The sequence below is a fragment of the Trypanosoma cruzi genome, genomic scaffold (assembly GCF_000209065.1).
Source record: "Trypanosoma cruzi strain CL Brener 1047053517147 genomic scaffold, whole genome shotgun sequence".
Taxonomy (NCBI): Eukaryota; Euglenozoa; class Kinetoplastea; order Trypanosomatida; family Trypanosomatidae; genus Trypanosoma; species Trypanosoma cruzi.
In genome coordinates this window covers 27,614-46,601 of record NW_001849487.1, presented here as the reverse complement: position 1 = coordinate 46,601, position 18,988 = coordinate 27,614, and the positions used below count along the sequence as shown (strand labels likewise).

The 18,988-nt window shown below is 49.8% G+C and overlaps 9 protein-coding genes across 9 annotated transcripts, besides 29 other annotated features; all 9 read left to right on the top strand.

Annotated features, from left to right (window-relative positions):
* Window positions 1–419, top strand: Tc00.1047053509099.170 (hypothetical protein, conserved; the record flags this gene model as incomplete). The annotated part of the gene is made up of 1 exon (XM_810993.1): window positions 1–419. A coding segment is annotated over one exon (419 nt), but the record flags the coding sequence as incomplete, so codon positions are not given.
* Window positions 1–2,676: a sequence feature (heterozygous, Esmeraldo-like haplotype).
* Tc00.1047053509099.160 (hypothetical protein, conserved) lies at window positions 1,052–4,429 on the top strand (the record flags this gene model as incomplete). The annotated part of the gene is made up of 1 exon (XM_810992.1): window positions 1,052–4,429. The coding sequence occupies one exon, from the start codon at window positions 1,052–1,054 to the stop codon at window positions 4,427–4,429; it is 3,378 nt and encodes a 1,125-aa protein (XP_816085.1).
* Window positions 1,589–1,629: a microsatellite.
* Window positions 2,677–2,764: a sequence feature (areas merged during assembly that could not be assigned to a particular haplotype. This can correspond to areas where the two haplotypes were merged or to regions with more than two copies in the genome that were merged during assembly.).
* Window positions 2,765–2,845: a sequence feature (heterozygous, non-Esmeraldo-like haplotype).
* Window positions 2,765–2,879: a sequence feature (CT-rich).
* Window positions 2,846–3,507: a sequence feature (areas merged during assembly that could not be assigned to a particular haplotype. This can correspond to areas where the two haplotypes were merged or to regions with more than two copies in the genome that were merged during assembly.).
* Window positions 3,170–3,267: a sequence feature (CT-rich).
* Window positions 3,508–12,148: a sequence feature (heterozygous, Esmeraldo-like haplotype).
* Window positions 4,444–4,476: a sequence feature (AT_rich).
* Window positions 4,583–4,609: a microsatellite.
* Window positions 4,699–4,765: a sequence feature (A-rich).
* Window positions 4,920–7,340, top strand: Tc00.1047053509099.150 (protein kinase, putative; the record flags this gene model as incomplete). Its single annotated transcript, XM_810991.1, has 1 exon — window positions 4,920–7,340. One exon carries the CDS (start codon window positions 4,920–4,922, stop codon window positions 7,338–7,340), a length of 2,421 nt encoding a protein of 806 aa, XP_816084.1.
* Window positions 7,398–7,462: a sequence feature (CT-rich).
* Window positions 7,546–7,697: a sequence feature (GA-rich).
* Tc00.1047053509099.140 (hypothetical protein, conserved) lies at window positions 7,930–8,526 on the top strand (the record flags this gene model as incomplete). Its single annotated transcript, XM_810990.1, has 1 exon — window positions 7,930–8,526. One exon carries the CDS (start codon window positions 7,930–7,932, stop codon window positions 8,524–8,526), a length of 597 nt encoding a protein of 198 aa, XP_816083.1.
* Window positions 8,681–8,707: a microsatellite.
* Tc00.1047053509099.130 (hypothetical protein, conserved) lies at window positions 9,151–11,619 on the top strand (the record flags this gene model as incomplete). The annotated part of the gene is made up of 1 exon (XM_810989.1): window positions 9,151–11,619. One exon carries the CDS (start codon window positions 9,151–9,153, stop codon window positions 11,617–11,619), a length of 2,469 nt encoding a protein of 822 aa, XP_816082.1.
* Window positions 10,245–10,272: a microsatellite.
* Window positions 11,841–11,874: a microsatellite.
* Window positions 11,911–11,963: a microsatellite.
* Window positions 12,149–12,168: a sequence feature (haploid, non-Esmeraldo-like haplotype).
* Window positions 12,169–12,225: a sequence feature (haploid, Esmeraldo-like haplotype).
* Window positions 12,170–12,208: a sequence feature (A-rich).
* Window positions 12,226–12,236: a sequence feature (areas merged during assembly that could not be assigned to a particular haplotype. This can correspond to areas where the two haplotypes were merged or to regions with more than two copies in the genome that were merged during assembly.).
* Window positions 12,237–18,988: part of a sequence feature (heterozygous, Esmeraldo-like haplotype) that runs on past the window's edge.
* Window positions 12,249–12,303: a microsatellite.
* Window positions 12,439–12,525: a sequence feature (A-rich).
* On the top strand, window positions 12,727–14,478 carry Tc00.1047053509099.120 (hypothetical protein, conserved; the record flags this gene model as incomplete). Its single annotated transcript, XM_810988.1, has 1 exon — window positions 12,727–14,478. One exon carries the CDS (start codon window positions 12,727–12,729, stop codon window positions 14,476–14,478), a length of 1,752 nt encoding a protein of 583 aa, XP_816081.1.
* Tc00.1047053509099.110 (hypothetical protein, conserved) lies at window positions 14,708–15,097 on the top strand (the record flags this gene model as incomplete). The annotated part of the gene is made up of 1 exon (XM_810987.1): window positions 14,708–15,097. The coding sequence occupies one exon, from the start codon at window positions 14,708–14,710 to the stop codon at window positions 15,095–15,097; it is 390 nt and encodes a 129-aa protein (XP_816080.1).
* Window positions 15,295–15,329: a microsatellite.
* Window positions 15,581–15,645: a sequence feature (T-rich).
* Tc00.1047053509099.100 (hypothetical protein, conserved) lies at window positions 16,026–17,336 on the top strand (the record flags this gene model as incomplete). The annotated part of the gene is made up of 1 exon (XM_810986.1): window positions 16,026–17,336. The coding sequence occupies one exon, from the start codon at window positions 16,026–16,028 to the stop codon at window positions 17,334–17,336; it is 1,311 nt and encodes a 436-aa protein (XP_816079.1).
* Window positions 17,651–17,688: a sequence feature (A-rich).
* Window positions 17,976–18,009: a microsatellite.
* On the top strand, window positions 18,022–18,744 carry Tc00.1047053509099.89 (hypothetical protein, conserved; the record flags this gene model as incomplete). Its single annotated transcript, XM_810995.1, has 1 exon — window positions 18,022–18,744. One exon carries the CDS (start codon window positions 18,022–18,024, stop codon window positions 18,742–18,744), a length of 723 nt encoding a protein of 240 aa, XP_816088.1.
* Window positions 18,789–18,815: a microsatellite.

Genomic DNA, 18,988 nt, shown 5'->3' with positions numbered 1-18,988 from the left:
TAGATGACGAGGATGTGGCATGGAACCCGGACATGCTGCTTGTGCAGCTGACATCTGACATGTTGGATGCCGCCGAAGTCGGCGAAAGTGGATTGCCCGCTCCTGATCCTGCGGCACTGGAGGCGGTGGGTAAGGCACGAAGGCGGCGCAACGAGCTGCTGGAGAATGCGGACGAGATGCAGGCGACAACGCGGGACCGTCGACGCCGACCGGGCGGTGAGGGAGAAGAACAGGCAGCGTCAGAAAACCCTGAATCCCACCAGAAGCCTGAGGAGTCGAGTAGTCGCAAATCCTCCGAAACAAAAAAGAAGAGTCGTGAGCGGTCACCGGGAAAAGGGGGCCAACCCAGGGCAAGGGCTGCACAGCCACCGGAAAGTCCAACAGCTTCTCCGGCAAATCCCGCATCACGGAAAAAGTGATGTACCCCACCGGAGAAGCCAGAAGTAGGGCAGTTAAGGCCAATGCGAAGGAACATGCCACTCGGTCAAATTGAGAAGCACCGGAGCAGGAGTGAATTGCTGGCCGCCACGACGGCGAAGAAGTGGTGGCAACTGAAGCACATATTTACATATATATATGACGTATGCACGCGTTGAATTTATGTCTGTCTCGCTTCCTCACTCTTTTTTTCTCTCTGTTTATTTGTGTATGTTTGCGTGGAAATGCGGTGACGCACGGGTGATGTAGTGGGAGTTATGTGGAAAACAACAATAACAAGGTGATTTTGCAAAAGAAAAAAACGAATGGAAGTGCATATGCTCACTAGCTGCATTTGTTTAGTCACGTTGTATTCTGCAAATCCAAACACCTCTCTTATTATTATTTTTTATTGTTCTAATGTTGTTTTGGATTTTCTTTTTATGTAAGTAAGGGATTTTTTTTTTTTTTTTTTAGCCACCACCGGAGAGGGGTGACACACACAGACACACTTCCCTCCCGTGAAGAAGGGGAGATAATAGAAACAAAGGAGAAAAAGGAGGAGGAAGCAACAAAAGAACAACAACAGCAACAAAGCAAACAAATATAAAAGTTATTTTATTGGCTAACTGAAATGAAGCGTGTGCTAGTGCTGAATGTCGACTCTTTTGTTGGCAGGGAGGTGTGCCGTCGTTTTTTTGACGCCAAAGAGTACCTGGTTGATGGCACGCTGTACCATTCCCAATCCACTCGAGGGAATCCGGAGGCGAAGGAGTCTCTCAGAACCGATGGATTGGACTCTGCAGGCACGATGAAGCCTCATTGTGCAACCGCCTCTACGAGTTCGGTGCGGCTAGACGTTCCAGCAGACATGCGGCCATTTCTCAACTCGGTGATGCCGCGACATGGCGATATTAGTGATGAGCAGTTTCGCGCCCGGGTGCTGACGTACGACATTATTATCGCCATTCTTGAAGAGGACGCGTTCGAGGCGGACTGCACTATCAAAGTGCTTCGTGGGACACACTACGAGGTGGAAAAGACTTTTGTGCTTGTCTCCAATGTATTTACGTGGACACAGACCGATGCACACGAGCGTGAGTTACGACGTGCCGCTCGCCGTGCAGAACGGGAGGCGGCTCGCGCCCAACGTTACGAGGATGATGTAATTGAGGAGGAAGAGGAGGAAGAAGAAGAGGAGGAAGAGGAAGAAATGGAACAAAAGGTATGGACGGAGGAGGATTACCGTCAACGCTACTCCGATCTCCGTTACCATCTCTGGAAGGACCTTGAGCATGCGGTGAAGCATGCAAACTCGGAGACATTACACACATATGTGCTGTGGGCCGGATTGCCGTACGGTCGTGGCGAAGACCTTCTTGCGCCCCATTTTAACGCAGCGTGGAGACATCAGGAGATGCTTCAGTATGGGGATGGATCAAACTACATCCCCACCATACATGTAAAAGATCTTGCACGGATCATCTACCTTGTCGGCTCCTCGTACGATACACTTGAAGATCGTTACATGTTTGCCGTGGATCAGGGCAACAACACACAGAGCGATATTTTGCAGGGCATAAAGGACTTTATTGGTGGCGTGGTGTCGGTTACGGCGCCGGAAATTGACCGTAAGAATCAGGTTGTGATACCAGGTAACCAAAAAAAAGACATAAGAGAGGCGGATTTGAAAGAAAATGAATCAGCAGAAGAGATCCAGCATGAGCATGACGTTCTGGTGGAGCTGGGGATGCGGGAGGCACGAGTTTTGGATGAAGCAAAAGAGGAACTGTCAAGAATTAGGGAAATTTCGCAGCGAGAGAAACTGCTGCGGTTGGGTTTGGGGGTACAAGAAAGTGGAAACGATGATGACACAAACCATGCGCTAATGCCGGAAGCGGCCTCTAAAGTAGGGGCGAGTCTCACGATCGCTCCACCGCATGGCCTGGCAAACTGGTTCAGTGCGGTTGACATGCGCTGTGAGCCCGGTGCCGTACTTGCGCTTCTCGAGGAGGAGGAATGGGTTTCACTTGGGGGGTTCTTTGCGAATGTTGACAAAATTGTGCAGGAGTTCAAGGCCGCACGGCAGTTGCGTCCGATGCGTCTTGTTCTCTCTGGCCCACCTTTGAGCAAAGTAGGGGAAGTCGCCGGCGTACTTGCGGAGCTATTTGATATCCCCCACCTGACGTTGGCAAATGTGACGGCGGCTTACGAGGAGCATGTGAGATCTCTGCGAGAGGAGTTAATTGGTATTCTTGTTTCGCGACAGCTGCGGAGACATACGGCACGCGAAGAACGCCGACGCCGCGAGAAAGAACGGGCCAAAGAGGCGCGAAGAAAAGCCAGGGAGGAGGAAGGAGAGGAAGGAGAGGAGGAGGAAGAGGAAGAGGAAGAGGGAGAAGAAGAGGGAGAAGAAGAGGGAGAAGAAGGGGCAGAAGAAGAGGAAGAAAAGGGAGAAGAAGGATCACCCGCCGCGCAGGATTTGGACCCTGCAGAGCGTATACGCGCCGCCATCACCGAGGCGATGTTGCTGCATTTACCGGAGGATGAAGAGGAGGAAGAGGAGGACGATTCCCACTACAACGCCGATGATGATGAGGAGGTGGATGAGAAGGCAGCCGCCATGGCGCAGCAGGTGGACGAGGCTGAACGACGTCGAATTGCGACACTTCGAGAGGAGTATCGCTTCGCCACACAACTGTTATCACTGCGTCTTTTGAATGGGGAGTTCCCGCGGCGACCCAAAAGCGCTGATGAAGAGGAAGAGGGCGAGGAGGAAGAGGAATACGACGAATATGATGATGAGGAGGAATACATGAATAGGAAGAAGAGACGGGAGCAAAAGAAGGATGTCAAAAAAGATGTTACAGAGGAACCCCCGCCGACGATTCGTTACTTTGATGAGGTGATGGCTGTGATGGTTCGCTGGCGGCTGCGGCAGGAGGACTGCAAGAATCAGGGATACATCCTGGAGGCATTTCCAGAGACGGTGCGTCAGGCCTGGTTGACGTTTCTAGCCGACACTGAGGAACAAAAGGAGATGCAGCGGCCGAAGTTGCAGAAGGTCCGTGACGAGGAGGCCGTACCACAGCCGCTGCTTGATGCAAATTTCCCATTGCCTGTTCTTGCAGATCTTGAGGAGGATCGGAAACAAGAGATAATGGAATTGATGACGGGGCGGAGATTTGCGTCCGCTGAGGAAGTTCTTGTTCCCACACATGATACCTTTTTCCCAGATTGCTTTATTGCTCTGACAGGCAATGAGGTTACCCTTCGGTCACAAATATATGCTGCAATAGCCACTGCGACTCCTGGTGATACGACGCCGGATTTTTCCGAGCAGTTTACGCGTTACATGACACATAACCGTCCTGGTGCCCCACCGACGGAATCGCTTATTTGCTGGTTTCAAACCGTGGTGGCAGAGAGGGTGGATGAAGATGGAGATGTTGCTGTGGCTACGGAAGGAGGTGAATTGAGAGAAAAGGTGCCCCGAAAGGCATGCGTTCTATTCGTACCGGTATTTTCTACCTTTCCCTCAGCCGTGTTGCCAAAGTTTTTCAACCATGAGGAGATCTCTGGCATGAAAGCCTACTGCACCTTTATCCGGTCTGAGATTCTTAAAAACATTGGTCTTGACAGCTGTGGCTCTGTGATAGATTCCATGCGGGCAGAGGCGGAGACGAACAAACGTCGGGTACAGGAGCTCGCGTCGGAGAAGGAAAAATTAGAAAAATTGAGTACCTCGGATAAATTATTTGCCGCGGCCGCACAAAAATTGGAGGACGACTTTTTGGAGAATGAGCGACGTGCGTTGCGATTTTACCAGGCAAAGGAGGAGTTGGCGTCCATTGTTGGCATTGACTCTATTCCGGTGGATGTGTACTTGATGCGGTATGTGATGCCTAGTCTGACGCCGCTGATGGCGGAGGTTGTGCGGATGCGCCCTGAGGACCCTGTGACTGTGTTGGCGGATGCCCTTTTCCACCACAAGCGGCAAGTGAGTCTCTGAGATGGACATTTCTGTTATTTATTTTATTTATTTTATTTATTATTTTTGACTCTGTGGGAATAATTTTTGTCTGGGCGACAACGACTTGTTTCAACGGAGGCAAATGATGTAATTACATCCCGGGCGAGGGTGCACGATGTACAGGAATGAAGGAAAAAAAAAAAAAAAGAAAAAAGAAAAGGAATTGTGAAAATGGGAGAGTGCGAGAGTGAAGAGCGCGCACACACACACATAAACAAACAAACAAACAAAAACTTTTTGCCCAGCTATATTTTTTTCTTTGTTGTTGTATTCTCTTCCATATTCCTTTTTTTTATTATTTTTATTATTATTATTGATTGCGTGCTTTATGGAGGAGGAGATAGGGAGGAAGAAGGGAGGGAAAACGGGAAGGGAGAGGCCGCGGAGTGTCAGCGCTAGCATCAGCAGCATTGGACCGTTAGGGAAAGAGGAAGTGTAAGAGGAAGAGGGACGAACAAACAGGAGACAAATGGCGGAACACTTTCGGAATCGCATCAAGGAGTTAAGGTCGCGGAAGGTGGCGACAGAAGATGCGGCCACCGGCACAAAAACGACAGTGGCGTCCGCGGCGACGGCGGTGGCGTCGGTGACATCTCCTCCGCTTCTGTCATCGGCGGTATCGAGCAAAACAGTTGCTTCGGTCCCGGTGGCAAATTTACCGCCACCGTTTTTGTCGCCACATGGGGCGGTGGTGAACTACAGGGACAGCGTGAGGGACCCACTGTGCGCGCGCTTCACGACGGGGCACGCGTTAAGTCTTTTTGAGGTCACTTTGCAGGCACTTGGGGACAAGGCACGACGGAAACGGGCTCGTTCTCCTGACAATGAGGAGCCTGCAGAAGAGCCTCAACAACACCGTGGCTTCCAGAAGCACCAACCGCAGCAGCAGCACGCATCAAGGGAGGGAGAGGGAGGCGGTGAAGAGCAGGCATCACCGCGCCAAATTGACCCGGAGCAACCTATGGTGAGAGAGGGTTGTGACAATGAGAAGAAGGTAGTAACTAATCCCCCTTTTGATACTTCTTTTTCCAATGTGGTTTCTTACTTCTTGCCTGAGATAGATGCAAGGTGTTTCAGTAACAATGAGGAGTTGGAGGAAACAAATGGGCTTGTCAATGGACAAGCACAATTGGAGCACTCAAAGGCGAGTATTGGAGCTGGCATTGGCGTCGGCTCACGTGATGACAAAAAAAGGTGTATTTTGGTCACGGGAAAGCAGTGCCCACCCTGCCGCTCGGTAAACGAATACATCCCAAAGGCCCGTATTGCACAAGGAGTGTATGGTGTGGTAATCAGCGCCATTAGGGCTACATCTGAGGTTCCTCACCACGACCAGGAGGTGAAACGGATGGTAAAGAAGTACGCTCTCAAGCAGGTGAAGGAACAGTGGCTTGTCGACTCACAGGTCGGATTTCCACCGTATCTCCTGAGAGAGTTTGATCTTCTTCTTCGCATGCGCCATCCAAACATTGTGAGGGCCCGGGAGGTGGTGATTCTCGATAAGCGGCTTGGTGGGACAAAACACTTGCGTGGGGATGCGGGTGGTGATGGTGTGGGGGCGGAAAACAACATCAAGAGATCCCATCCGGATGTCGCCGGAGAGTTTCTGCAAGGTGTGAAGGGGGTGGCGCCGAACGGTAACGTTGCCACCCAAAATCAAGAGAAGTCAGGCGCGGATGGGGTGTTAAGGGGAGAGCGAAGTAGAAGTCATGTAAAGGATGTGTATTTGGTTATGGACTATTGTCCTTATGATCTCAAGTCTTTTCTTTCTCTTCACAATGAAAAGGGGGTTTATATGCATTTAAGCTCCTACAATACACATCCTGATGCGCCAAACAATTTTTTATCTCGAGTGAAATGTATTATGCAACAACTGTTTCGAGCATTAAACTTTCTCCATGATCATCGTATTTTGCACAGAGACATCAAAACCTCTAATATTCTCATTAGCCATGAAGGGGTTGTGAAGCTTTGTGACTTTGGGTTGGGACGCCTTTATCGTGAGGGGGAGGAGCTCACTGCGAACGTCGTCACGCTCATGTATCGTGCACCGGAGTTACACTTTGGTGTTCGGGACTACTCCCACAAGATGGATGTATGGTCACTGGGGTGCATCATGGCAGAGTTGTTCCTCAAGATGCCGCTGTTTCGAGCCGAGGAGGAGGTGAAGCATTTTGCCGCCATCTGCGACATCATCGGCATACCGACGGAGGAGACATTCAGCGGGCTGTACAAGATGCCAGAGCTCCTGCGCATCATGCGGTCCCTCACCAAGTATAACCGTGAGAACAATCTTTCTCGCGTATTTGCGAAGTCGCACCACGCCGGTGCGTCGACTCTGCCTGCGAGTGGACTGGACTTGCTGCAGTGCATCTTTCGCTGGAATCCTCTGGACCGTCTCTCGGCCCGTGATGCCCTCAACCACGTGTTCTTCCACGAGGCACCGCTGCCATGTGAACCAGCGGAGCTTTTGCGCCCGATACCAACCTCAAACGTGCAAAGCAGGCGGTATGACGGTAAGGCAACGGCGAAAAGAAACGAAACTGACGGTGTGGGGGGCACACCTCCGCCGAAGCCGCGGCCTGTACGAACGGACGCAGTGCTTCGGGCTGAGGAAAAACTCACAACATCACCGAGAATGGGGGGCATGAAAGCTGTCGAGCCGGAACGGACCTGCACCACGACGGGCACGGGTGAAATGAAGATGACGGTGACAGATGCGATTTCGTCCCCGTCGGAGGATGACGCTGAGCATGTGCTTCTGCGGGAGCTAGAGTCCCTCAACGATATCCCAAGCCCTGGGGACGAGGATGAGGCCCAACGCGTGGCGAACCAAGCACGTCTGAGGGCAAATCAGGACCGGGATTGTACGTCATCACCGGGGTTTTGATGCATCCGTGCATTGTGGAGAGTATTTGAGAATGAGGGAGGAAAAGACAAAAACAACAAGAAAAAAAAAAAAAAAAAATGAAAGAAAGAAAGAAAGAAAAGAGAAGAAGAGAGAGAAAGGAAATCAAAAAAAACGAATGCAACTGCCACCACCAAGGGGGGAAAAAAAAGGACATCGCTACGACTTTAGTAACGTGTTCTTAATGTTGCTTTTTTTTTTTTTTAGTTGCATTTACTTCTGTTGTATCTTTTTCTCTCTTTCTTTCTCACTTTTTTTATTGTGTCTGTGTATTATTGTCCGCCATTCTTTTTATTCGACTCCCTTTTGCAATCTTTTTCTCTTTTTCCCTCTCCTTTTGTGTGTTTCCGTGCGGTGGGGGAGAGGTCCGGCATTGTTCTCTTCCCCTGCACCGTAAAAAGAAGAAGGAGAAAAACAACAACAACAACAAAATAGAAACACACACATAAGTGCCGGGCGGTGAAGGGGCGAAAGAGACGTTGCGTTCTGTCGCCATCACCGTTCTGCGTCTTGGGCCACCGCGGCAGGCGGAGGCATTGAAGGAGGAAACAAAAAAGCAAACACAAAAAACATGATATTTGGCTCAGAGCCTCCGCTGTATTTGAAGCCTGTTGGCCGGCGCGGGCTGCGGCGGCACGAGGCGGACGTCCTGCAGCACTACCCAGGCTACAGCCACCCGGTTGTGCAGCTCCGTGGGAGTGAGGGATACATCGGCGATAGCCACCGCCTGCACCCGCGCCTCACAGCAGCAGAGGAATTGCGTCACGAGCGAGAATTGGGGGCTGAGCGTCGGCAACGCGTTGTTGAGGTGCGCCGAAGACGCCATTGCGAGCGCGAAGCCAATTTGGCGCAGCGGAGAGAGGACGAGTTTCAGAGGGAGCAGCGTCATAAGGCGCAGTTAGCCGGCTTGTGCATTCGAAATGAACCCGGTGACGGACGTGATACAATTACGCAACAGTATAGGACAGAGGATGCACGCCGCCACTACGAGTACAAGCATGAATTAGAAAAGCATCGTTACTTTGCACGGCAACAACGCCTACGCGAAAAGACTCATCCTCATGGTTACAACATTTTAACAGGTGAAGCGTTGCCCTCGACGGTGGTGCCACCTAAGCCATCAATACCATCTGATACTCAATTATTCGCTGTGCAAAATGGGGATTAAGAGGGATGTATACGGAAATATATAACTGTACTGACAGGGAAAGGATGCCACCCTTTGTGGTGTGGTGTGGTGTGAGTGTCTGTGAGTGTGAGATGGGCCTTCTACGTCTTTTTTCTTTTTCCTTTTTAGTGTACTATTTCGCGATGTAAACCAAAATAATAATAATAAATAATAATAATAAAACCTTTTAAAAGGTTTTCTATTGAAATGATGATGATGATGAGTTTGTTCTTGTAGTGTGCCGTCGTTGAGGGGAATCATCCCCGTTGGATTCTCCATTTAGCCTTGAATACTTCTCTCATTTATTTGTATTCCGTCTTGTTTTGGTGTTTTTGCGTGTGTTTGTATGTATGTGCACGGCGATCTGCAATAATTTCTGTCTCTGTACAACTCTACTTGTTTTTCTCTATCCACATTCTCCCTCCCCGCTTTCTGCTACCCTTTTTTTTTTTTTTTTCCCCTTTTAGTGTTGCAAGCACTCCCAAAGTGTTCAGTCATTTGAGGGTTGTTTTGCTGCAGGTGTGTACAAACTTCCGTGAGGACTGTGGCTGAGTAGCAACTGCCCCACCCGTCGTTAGTTTTGGTGGTTTTTTTGTATTGTGCCCCCCGCGTTGTCATTCCGGTATGCCGGGTGGTGGTGGCGGCGAACGGAGGCAGGAGGAAGAGCAGGGGGGCAACCTGTCTCCGCAAGAATCCACGAAGACCGCTGCCGAGAAGGACGTTGTCGCCCCACGGAGTGTCCCGGAGGCTGAGGTCGCACGGCTGCTGCAGGAGTATGATGGGACGCCCCTGACGGGGCCGGATGTGCGCCAAATGAGTGAATGGTCGCAGTCGCGCAGCACAAGCGTCCCCGCAAAATTCTCTACTCTCACGGCAAATTCAGTAGGAGCAGGTCACTTGGACAGTGAGGCTCGCTTGCGCATGAAGTGGGGCACCATTCAGAAGGACTGCCCGTTTTGTCTACGGAGCCCGACCCTACAGCTGGGGAGTCCCAGTGTGAAAAATAGAACAGAACCTTCCACGAACTCCTTTACACGTTTGGGCACCCCAACGTCATTGAGGGCCAGCGCGGCAGCTTTCTTATTTACGCTGAATGCACAGGAGAGTCTGCGAAAGTCACCGCCTCTGGAAGTGGTTGCCTTCTCACTAACAGCTGAGGAAGAAGGGGGAATGGCCGTACTCTCTAGCGCGATTGCCGTAGAGGGCAGGAGTAAAAGCTTGACAGAGGCTCAAGGGGAGCCTATGCGAATTAATTCTGTAGCAACACAGGCGGCAGAGCCGATCGATTTAAATGCATCAGGCGCTTCTTTTGGTGCATCACGATATGCGCATGCTGTAAATGATTTTGGGGGGCGATATACTCCCTTGCGTGAGAGTGTTGGCACCTCTGTAACAGGGAGCTCTGGGCAACGGATGAGCAAGAATCATTCTACTAAGGGAGATGATATCGTGTCGAATAATCCAAACAGTGATCGGTCATTTGCTTTACTGAGTAATAGAAACAATGAAGATGTGGACTCCGCGAAAAATGAGGTCCGTTATGAATTAATGAGACTTCGGGAACACCCTGACAATGAGGGCAGTCATGAGGATAATAGGATTGATACTGAAGATGAAAGTGGCCTTTGCTGCAGATGTTGCGGGGTCTTTTCGTGTTTTTCAGGAGGCATGGATTTGAGGACGACATCGTTGTTAGCGTATCGAAATGTTGGCCAGCGGGAGGAGGAGGAAGAGGAGGAGGAGGAGTATACAGGGCGACACTCTGGCCGTCAATGTAAGCTTTGTGGGGCAGTGATTCGTTCATTTAACTTTATGAATGTCTTCATGGGGAATCTTCCTGTGGCCTCGCAGCTTTTTTGCATTATGAATTATATCGCCAGCACACTTGTGGTACTCGCATTATCTCTTATTTTGATATGCCTGTGGGATAAACCCGTCACTCGCGTAAGTGATGACTCGGCATGCCGTGGGATTATTGTGCCCGGCATTTTCACACCAGAAATCTCCTTTAGCATTGCCTTTTTTCTTTTCAATGCATTACTGGCAGTCTGTTTTTCTATCCGGGCCGTACGATATGAGAACTCTGGTTTGTTGGTATGTCACTTTATCACTGTGCTGCTTCATTTTTGTCGTACCATTCATTTTGTGTTTTTTACGAGCATCGACAGGCTTTCGGGGCAGGTGTTTCTATACATTCAATTCCTATTTGGTGTGAGTGCCTTCTTATTTTTGGCCTCCTGTGGCACGTACCCATGGGTGCATATGTCGTTTGGATGGCGAACGTTTATGAAGGGTATCACTCGGTCCGTTTTACTGAGACGTCACAGGCGAAAAATGTTTATAGAATCCTTTGTTCAACTTGATATCTTTAGCACGATTAGCAGCGCTTTTACTGTGGTCTACATGTTAGACAGCGATCTGGAGCAAATGATAGGATTGACAGTTGCGGTACTCTCTTGTGCGACGGCCATGCTTTACCTGGTGATGCTTCGACGTCGTTCAATGTGGTTTCTTTCCTTCTTTTCAGTAATATTTGCAGTGTCATTTGTGTTTTATTGTTACGTTATTAGCAGCGCGGTGGAACCTTACTTGTTGCGGGGCGCAGGAGCCCACTTTGAGGTGAGTCAGTGTTACAGTCCAAAACTCTTTTACTGCCTGGAAGATCTTGATGCTGAAATCATATCCAAGAGGAATCTGACGAAATACGTGGAGAATAAAAGTAATGGCAGTAGCGACGGTTGCTCTTCCTTCGTTGTATATCGCAGCGAATACTTCAAAGCTCATCCCCGCGAGAATAAGAACTGTCAGTTAACATGGCAAGACTACTTTAGCGATGGTTTTACACACTGCTGTGAGGTGTATGGCCATTGTCGCCTGAAGGATGCTGTGCGAAGTTACACTGTGGTGCATCTTTCGGTGCTGGCCATTATTTTGTGGACGGTGCGCGTTATTCTCGTTTGGCTGTGGGTCCGCTCCATGAAGGAGGACGAGGAGGATGCCACGAGGATGTGGCAACATCCCAATTCGGATACATTTGTACCTCCTGCGCTGACATTCCCTTCTTTCGCCGTCAATGGACCCGTGTCCACCTGACACCCCACCAATACCGTCGGATGTGTCGGGTGTACGGCTGTGAATATTGCGATGATGGAACGATGATGCTACGGGGGGAGATATCTCATCTTTTTTTTTTTTTTTTGCTTGTGTTCTCTCTCTCTCTGTGTGTGTGTGTGTGTGGGATGCTTTTTTGCCTTGAGCCCAATAGGGGCTGCAGGTTAAGGGAGCAAAAAGAAAAGTAGGACGGCTTCACACTCAAAAAAAAAAAAAAGAAAAAAAAAAAAAAGAAAACAACTTTTTTTTTTTGTTTGTTTCCCTTTTGAATGGTACGTGTATATATATATATATATATATGTGTGTGTACATGTGTGTGTGTGTGTGAAGAACGATTTCACCCCTCTTTTTATTTACCGCATTGCCGTGGCACCCCCATTGATTGGTGTCCAGATGCTGGCATGTGTGTATATATATATATATATGTATACAGCATGTACCGTAAAGAAAATGGGGCCGTTCTTCTTTTTTTTTTTTTTCGTTGCTGTGCGATGGTTTGCTGTGGGCAAAAACACGCAACGTAGACACACGCTTTCTCTTTCTATTTCTCTCTCTTTTTTTTTTTTTTTTTAGGCGTCTCGATGCGGCGAGACGAGAAGAAAATAAGGTGAAAATAAATCAACAAAGAATGCAGGAAACAGAAAAACAAACAAACAAAAGACAAACGGTGCGTGCTTTCTATTTTATTGTGTTTCTCTTGTGAGTCTTTTTTTTTATTATTATTTCGGGGTTATGTTGGATTGGCTTGCGTTCAGGGAAACAAACGAGGAAAGAAAGATAATCCACGCACCGACTGTCTCCTTTTTATTATTATTGTTATTATTCCCTTTTTTTTGTTTTGTTTTCCTTCCTTTTGCGTGTGTTATTTCTTTCTTTTTTTTTTTTCTTAAGTGCGTGCGCGCCAATTGGGAATATGTCATTTCACACGTGTTGTTGTATTTTTTTTTTTTTCCCCCTTTTTGTGATTGCTGCCGTTATGTCCTGCAAACCGTCTGCATCCCTTTTTTTTTTTTTTTTTGTCTGCACGCCGGAGTAAGCATTCCACCAGAGAGGGAAGAACGGAGTGGTGGTGCTTGTGGTGGTGAATGAATGCTGCAACGAGGAGGGTTTCTGTTGGGGCGCGTTCTTGACGATACGAACGTTGGGAGTGTCTTGCGAACAATGAAACACGTGGAGCGCAGGCGTGTTGCCAGGGCGCAGGCCAAAAAGGCTGCAGAGGGCACAAACCCCTACAATAAGGCTCAATACATCAATGCCTTTGTTGAGGCACAGAGCGCCAGAATGACACACGAGCAAATCTTAAAAGAAGGCGCTGCCGAAGAGCAGTCCTTAATGGCCGTTGTGAATGCCGCCCGCCCATCCGTCGTCGTGGGATCACATAACGATGTGCTGCCGGGCGGGGCGGCGGCTGATGGGGTTGCATTTGGCTCATGGCGTGAGGGAAATCCTGCGTTGGAGCGTGTTTGCATGTCGATGGACCGCAACCTCCATTGTATTCTGCGGGGGGCGATGACACCACCCGCGTTTTCGCCCGAGGCCCTCCAACGCAACGCGCCCACACGTCTCGAGAGCGTCCAACGGCTGCTGCGGCTTCTCCACGCAGAGGAGCATGAGCGGTGGTCGAAGGTGCGACTAAATGCCTTTTCGAATCGCATGGAATCTTGCTTAAAATCTGTGTGCGGGGAGGATTTTGGCATGAGGCAGCGACTGATGGCAATGCTTCTTCAGTCCGCCGCCATGCAGAGTTGGGAACTGGCGTTTCAACTATACCACGACCTCTTCCTGCCGTGTTTACAGGGGCAACGACGACGAGTAGGAGAAGATGGTCGTATGACGGGGATTGAAGCTGCCACCTCGGCTCTGGTTGCAGTCCTCTGCGAGACTATCCGATGTCACCATCAGGCAGGGACTCGGGCAATTGGCTCCGGCCCGTCATTCAACACCGTTGCCGGGCTGGCAAGTTCATCCACATTTATTCTGTTGCCTGTTGCTGCCGCCCCGTTGTTTAGTGTCCTTCAGCCAGGTGGTAATGCGACATGGCAGAGTGTTCTTGAGCTCACACAGCGCTTTCAACCACATGGATCTAAGCGGATGTATCTTCCTTCCATTGCGTGGGGGGAGATGCTGCGAGCGATGCATCGTATGGGTGCATCCCTGGCGGAGGTGCAGGGTGTTGTTGACATCATCACGGATCCCAGTCGCACCAAAAACGCCGAGAAACACATGCGGGACACGCGTCTCTGGAACGCGTACATTTCGGTAAGTGACTGGCAACATGCGCTTGATGTGTACTCTAACAACTTGCCTCACTACGGTGTGAAGGAAACAGCGGCAACAAGCGCTGCATTGATGGAGACACTTCTGCGCGACGGGCGGTGGGGACAGGCGTTGGATGTCTTCCGCCGCTTGCAAAAGAAGGAAGGACAACTCATCATAGGTACCTCCAGCGTTTTCACAGCGGTTTTTCGTGCTCTTGAGCAACGGGGCGATTGGCACGCCGTGACCTCGCTTGTGATGGACTTTGATCACTTCCTTGTTCATTTTGGCGTCTCGCACGACCACTGGCTCGCCTCACCACTGAGGGAGGCGCTACAGAGGCCTCAACATCCTCGGGATGAGTCATGCATGACGTGGGTGGCGTGGGTGAGGGAATTGCCAGAGTGGAGTCATGTCACCCGCGAGCTGGCGCATGCGATGGAGGCTGCCCTTATTACATGCGACACGCGGAATTCGCGAGACGAGGAGCAGCGAGAGCAGCAGGTGGGGCAGGAGTCGACAGCCGGGATGGGGGCCATTCCTGACGACATCATGACCGCGGAGGGGCTTCACGACCTCATGTGAGAGAGAGGGTGTGTGTGTATGTGTATGTGTGGATGCCCTCCATTATTCACCGTCTGCTGCGTCATTTTTGTTGTGAAGGATGGGGAGTAAGTTCCCCTTTCTTTTGTTGTTTTTCTCCCTTTCTTTTGGCGGTTCCTTCTTCTGATGGACACTTGTTGGTAGCCATCATTTCTCCTCTTTCTCTTTCCACTTCTTATTTTCAGTCAGAGGAATTATTTCCCAGGAGAACATGACGGAGGTTACGAATGAGAATCTGCAGATTCTTCTAACGAAGCTGATGACGGATCGCTTTTGCTCCGGTGAGACAAGCGACCTTGACGCATGCATTCAAAACTACGTGCCGCAACAAACGGATAATAGTTGGGTTAACCAGAGCCTACAGCGCCGCGGCATAAAGAGGTGTCAGCCTTATCAAGACGTAGCAAGGCGGTGCCTGGAGGATGAAAAGAAACATGCGGCGGTTTTTAAGGCGGCGGCAAATGCACCCGTCTGTAAAGATGAGATGCGGGTGCTGAATCAATGCCGACGTGTACGAGGGCGCAATTGCGAGCAGGAGGCCCTTGAGATGTTGTACTGCGGCATGGTGTACCTCGTGCAGCGACAGAAGGAAAAACATTAGTCCGGAGCGATAGGAGGGGAGGGAGAGGGGCGGAGTGCGTTTCTCTTTCCTTCTCTCTTTCTCTTTTTTTTTTTTGACATTTTTACCCCTTTTTGTTTGAATGGCTCGATGGCCCGCTGCGTTGTCACGTTCATCGCACGGAGAAAAGACTCACCTCCGCACACATGCGTACAAGTCCCTCTGATGCACACACACACAAAAAAAAAAAAATAAAAGAAAAAAAAAAATAAAATGTACTTACGGACAGGGTGGGAGGCATTTGTGCATCTAACGCGTTTATGAGTTGCCGAGGTTTCTGTGTGTCATGTCAACATCTTCTTTTTGCCACTTCCTCACTCACCTACGGATTTGGTTATTTACAACCGCCTTTTTCTTCCTATATGGTTTTTTCACAGAGTACGGGGCGGGCATGGAGAAGTGTTAAAGAAAGAAAGCGAGAAAGAGAGGGGGAAAAAAAAGCAGGCACGCAAAAACAGTAACAACAAATAAACAAAACAAAACAGAAAAAAAAAAAAGAAAAAGAAAAAGAAGAATAAATAAACAAGAAATGAGGGGGATAATTGGCGGCGGCAGCTGGAATGAGGGTGGTTTATCTTCAATGACGGGAGGGGTGGCCGCGGTTTTCCAGACCACACAATTGGAGGGAAGCATGACCCCATTTTTTGTTGCAATTTGTTGTCTGCGTGCACAAGTCGTGGTGACGGTGGGTGAACCGCCCTCTTACTGTTTGACCCATCCCGTATATATTTGTTTTTGTTGTCTTGGGTGTTATTGGCGGCTGCTTTTACTTTTTTTTATGTATTTTTCTTCTTTGCACCCTTACAACCATTTTTGCATTTTTTTTCTTTTATTGCTTTTATGTGTTCATCTGCCAATGCCAAGAGAAGGCGGGCGACGGGGCTGTGGCTGTGGGTGATCTGTACGGGAAATGGCAGTTGTACCGACATTGATACCCCGCTCGATCCAGTCACCGCGTTATCCCATTCATGCAGTACTGCGGCGGTTTGACCTTCTAGAAGGGTCGCATAGCAGTGTGGTGCTGCATTGTATTGGTCCTCTGCCACCAAAATCGCTTCTTTACCCACCGTCTACGTCAGATGAACGCATGGAACTTGTCTTGTTTCCATGTCAACTGGGAGAGCCCACGCGGCCTATTGGATGGCCCCCGGCCACGTCACATGAATGTACCGTGATGGTGAATCAAACGTACGTGACGGATGAGTTCCCACGCTGTCCGACACGTAGTGCGAGCCATCGCACGCTTGCAGGGCTGCCACTTTCACCATACCTTCGGCTAAGAGAGGATGGCTGTATTGATACAGGGGCGCCGCTTAAACTTGTGGTCACAAGTAAAGCAAAGTGGGCAGCGACGTTCTTGTTGTCGTGGTGCGGGGTGAATGACATATGCACATTAGTGACGGGTGTTGTCGCAAGGCTGCAGCGTTCGGAGTCAACGTGCAGTTGGTCGAATTTGTCTTCTTCTTTTTCTTCCTTGTCATCTCCGGAAGATGATGGCAGTGAAGGCGGGAACGGCTCCGATGTGGATGTTGACAGCGGATGGGTGGATGACATGGATTGTGGGGATAAGAAATCCAATTTTAATAACAATGAATCTAAGAGACGGGGCGATAACAAGAAGGCGTCATCATCGGCGTCGCTTGGAGCGACGATTGTGGTGGATGATGATGACGAGGAGGAGGGTCTCATGAATGATGGCGAGGCGATTGTGACGCTGCGCTGCCCGCTGAGTTACCAGCGAATACGGGTTGCGGGAAAAGGAAAACACTGCGTCCACCTGGCCTGCTTTGACGTTGTGACATACCTGGAGTCGTCCCTTCGCAGCAGCACGTGGAACTGCCCCATCTGCGATGGACCCGTTTTTATTTACGATGTGCGCTCCGACAGGACAATGCAGTCTGCCCTGGACGCGTTGGATGCTGATGAAGACACTGTTGTCTTGTTTGGGCCGGGACACTGTCAGTGGCGTGCCGCACGTCAACAGAAATTCGCTCCCGTGAGTGCAACGGATAACAATGACAGCTGCAAGGGTATGTGCGTGACGAGGGAGACAAAATGTAATGGCGAGAAGGGGCGGCAGCGTCAGCCGCAGTTGTGTGTTGTGGATGAAAATGGAGAGAAGGAGGAGATGGGCGATTACGCGGAATTTGTCAGCACGGCGATGATGGACGGCGGCCAAAAGCGTCCCCGACATGAAAAAGTTTTAAGGCCGTCTCTTTAATTCCCTCCACACTCACCGTCTCTTCCTTTTCTGTCTCTCTCTCTTTGTTGTTTGTATCCTGCGTGTTTTTGTTGTGTCTTATCCGCTTAGGCTTCTGGAAGCCGCTATGACGACCGGGGGAGGAAAAGCGGTGAGGGGGCCTTTTTTCTGTCCACATCCCAGTCTACGTGTATGTGTGTGTGTGTGTGCTCCTTCCTCTTCCCTCTCTTTAATTCCCCCTCTCTTTTTCTGTCGGTTGTGCGTTTGTGTGGCTTGAGCTCTTCTTTTTTTGTTTTTCTTGCCGTTGACTCTGTGGGGGAGATTTCATCACTGCCTTTTTTTTTTTTTTTTTCTTGTCCTCTTCTTTCTTTCTCGATGTGTTGTGCGGTGCATGGGAAGTTGTTATTGACTTTTGGCTTCTACTCTGAGGGTTATTGAGGATTGGAGCAGCGGCGGCGGGGAGGAGGGAACACAACACGTCAGCTGCAGGGAAAGGCGAAGGGAAGAGAAAAAGGGGTAGACATATATATACATATATATACACGTGGTGGTGTTACTGCGTGTGTGTGGGTTGAGCGCCACAAGCGGAAGAAGGACGCAGGTGCCACGTTGACATATCGCATATACGCCAGGACAATATTTATAAGCGGTGTGAGGTAGAAGAAGAAGAAAAAAAAAAAAAAAAAAAAGAAAAGGGAGGTATTAAATGTTGGAGCCAAACAAGCCCAAGTTTGATTTTGACTCTTTTTCCCCTTCTCAACCATCCGCACAGCAGCCACCGCCACCGCCACCGTCGTCCCAGTACACCCCGGCGCCGTATATTGTCACAGGTGAAAGCGCACCGCCGTTGCCACCGGCATTTGATTCGAATGGAGTCTTTCTGCAGCAAGCAGGGCAACAGAGCGATGATCGTATATACAAGGGCGTGCACCCATTTGTCGCCTTTTTTCATGTTGCCTTTAAGGCGGGGGCAATTTTAACGTTTATTTTGGGCAGTTTGTTTAGCTCCAGCTACGTCACCATCTTTGTTGTCACCATCCTCTTCTTGGCGGCGGATTTTTGGATGACAAAAAATGTGAGCGGACGCATGCTTGTCCGCCTGCGCTGGTGGAACGATGTGAAAGAGGACGGATCGTCGCAATGGGTATTTGAAAGTGCCCCTGACGCGGATACTCGTGTCAACGCCTTTGACAAGTGGCTTTTCTGGATCACCACTGGCGGGAACTTTGGCGTGTGGTTACTCCTTGCACTCTTCAACGTGATGTCCTCCAGGCTGCCGATGGCTCTCATTGGGGCCGTGCTGGGCGGAGCAAACTTTATAGGATTTCTAAAGTGCAGCCGGGATGCAAAGAAGCGGGTGGCGCAATTCATGCTGGCACGCGCTGCGCAAGAACAAGAATTGGTGCGCCAGGCGGCGAGTGTGTTGTAACAATAATATAATAAAACGAGTTAAGCCAGGAATATATGCGTGTGTCTTTCTCTCTTTCTTTTTTTCTCTCTGTGTGTTTATTTGCGTTTTTTTCCATTTTGATTCTTCTTGGAGGGAATATATCGGTGATTATACACGTGCAGAGAGTTACGGTGGCAATGGAAACAACACGAAGAGGAAACAGGGGAAAGGAGCAAAACCCAAAGACGCATGTGGGTGGCTGGGGACATGCATGCTGCGGAGG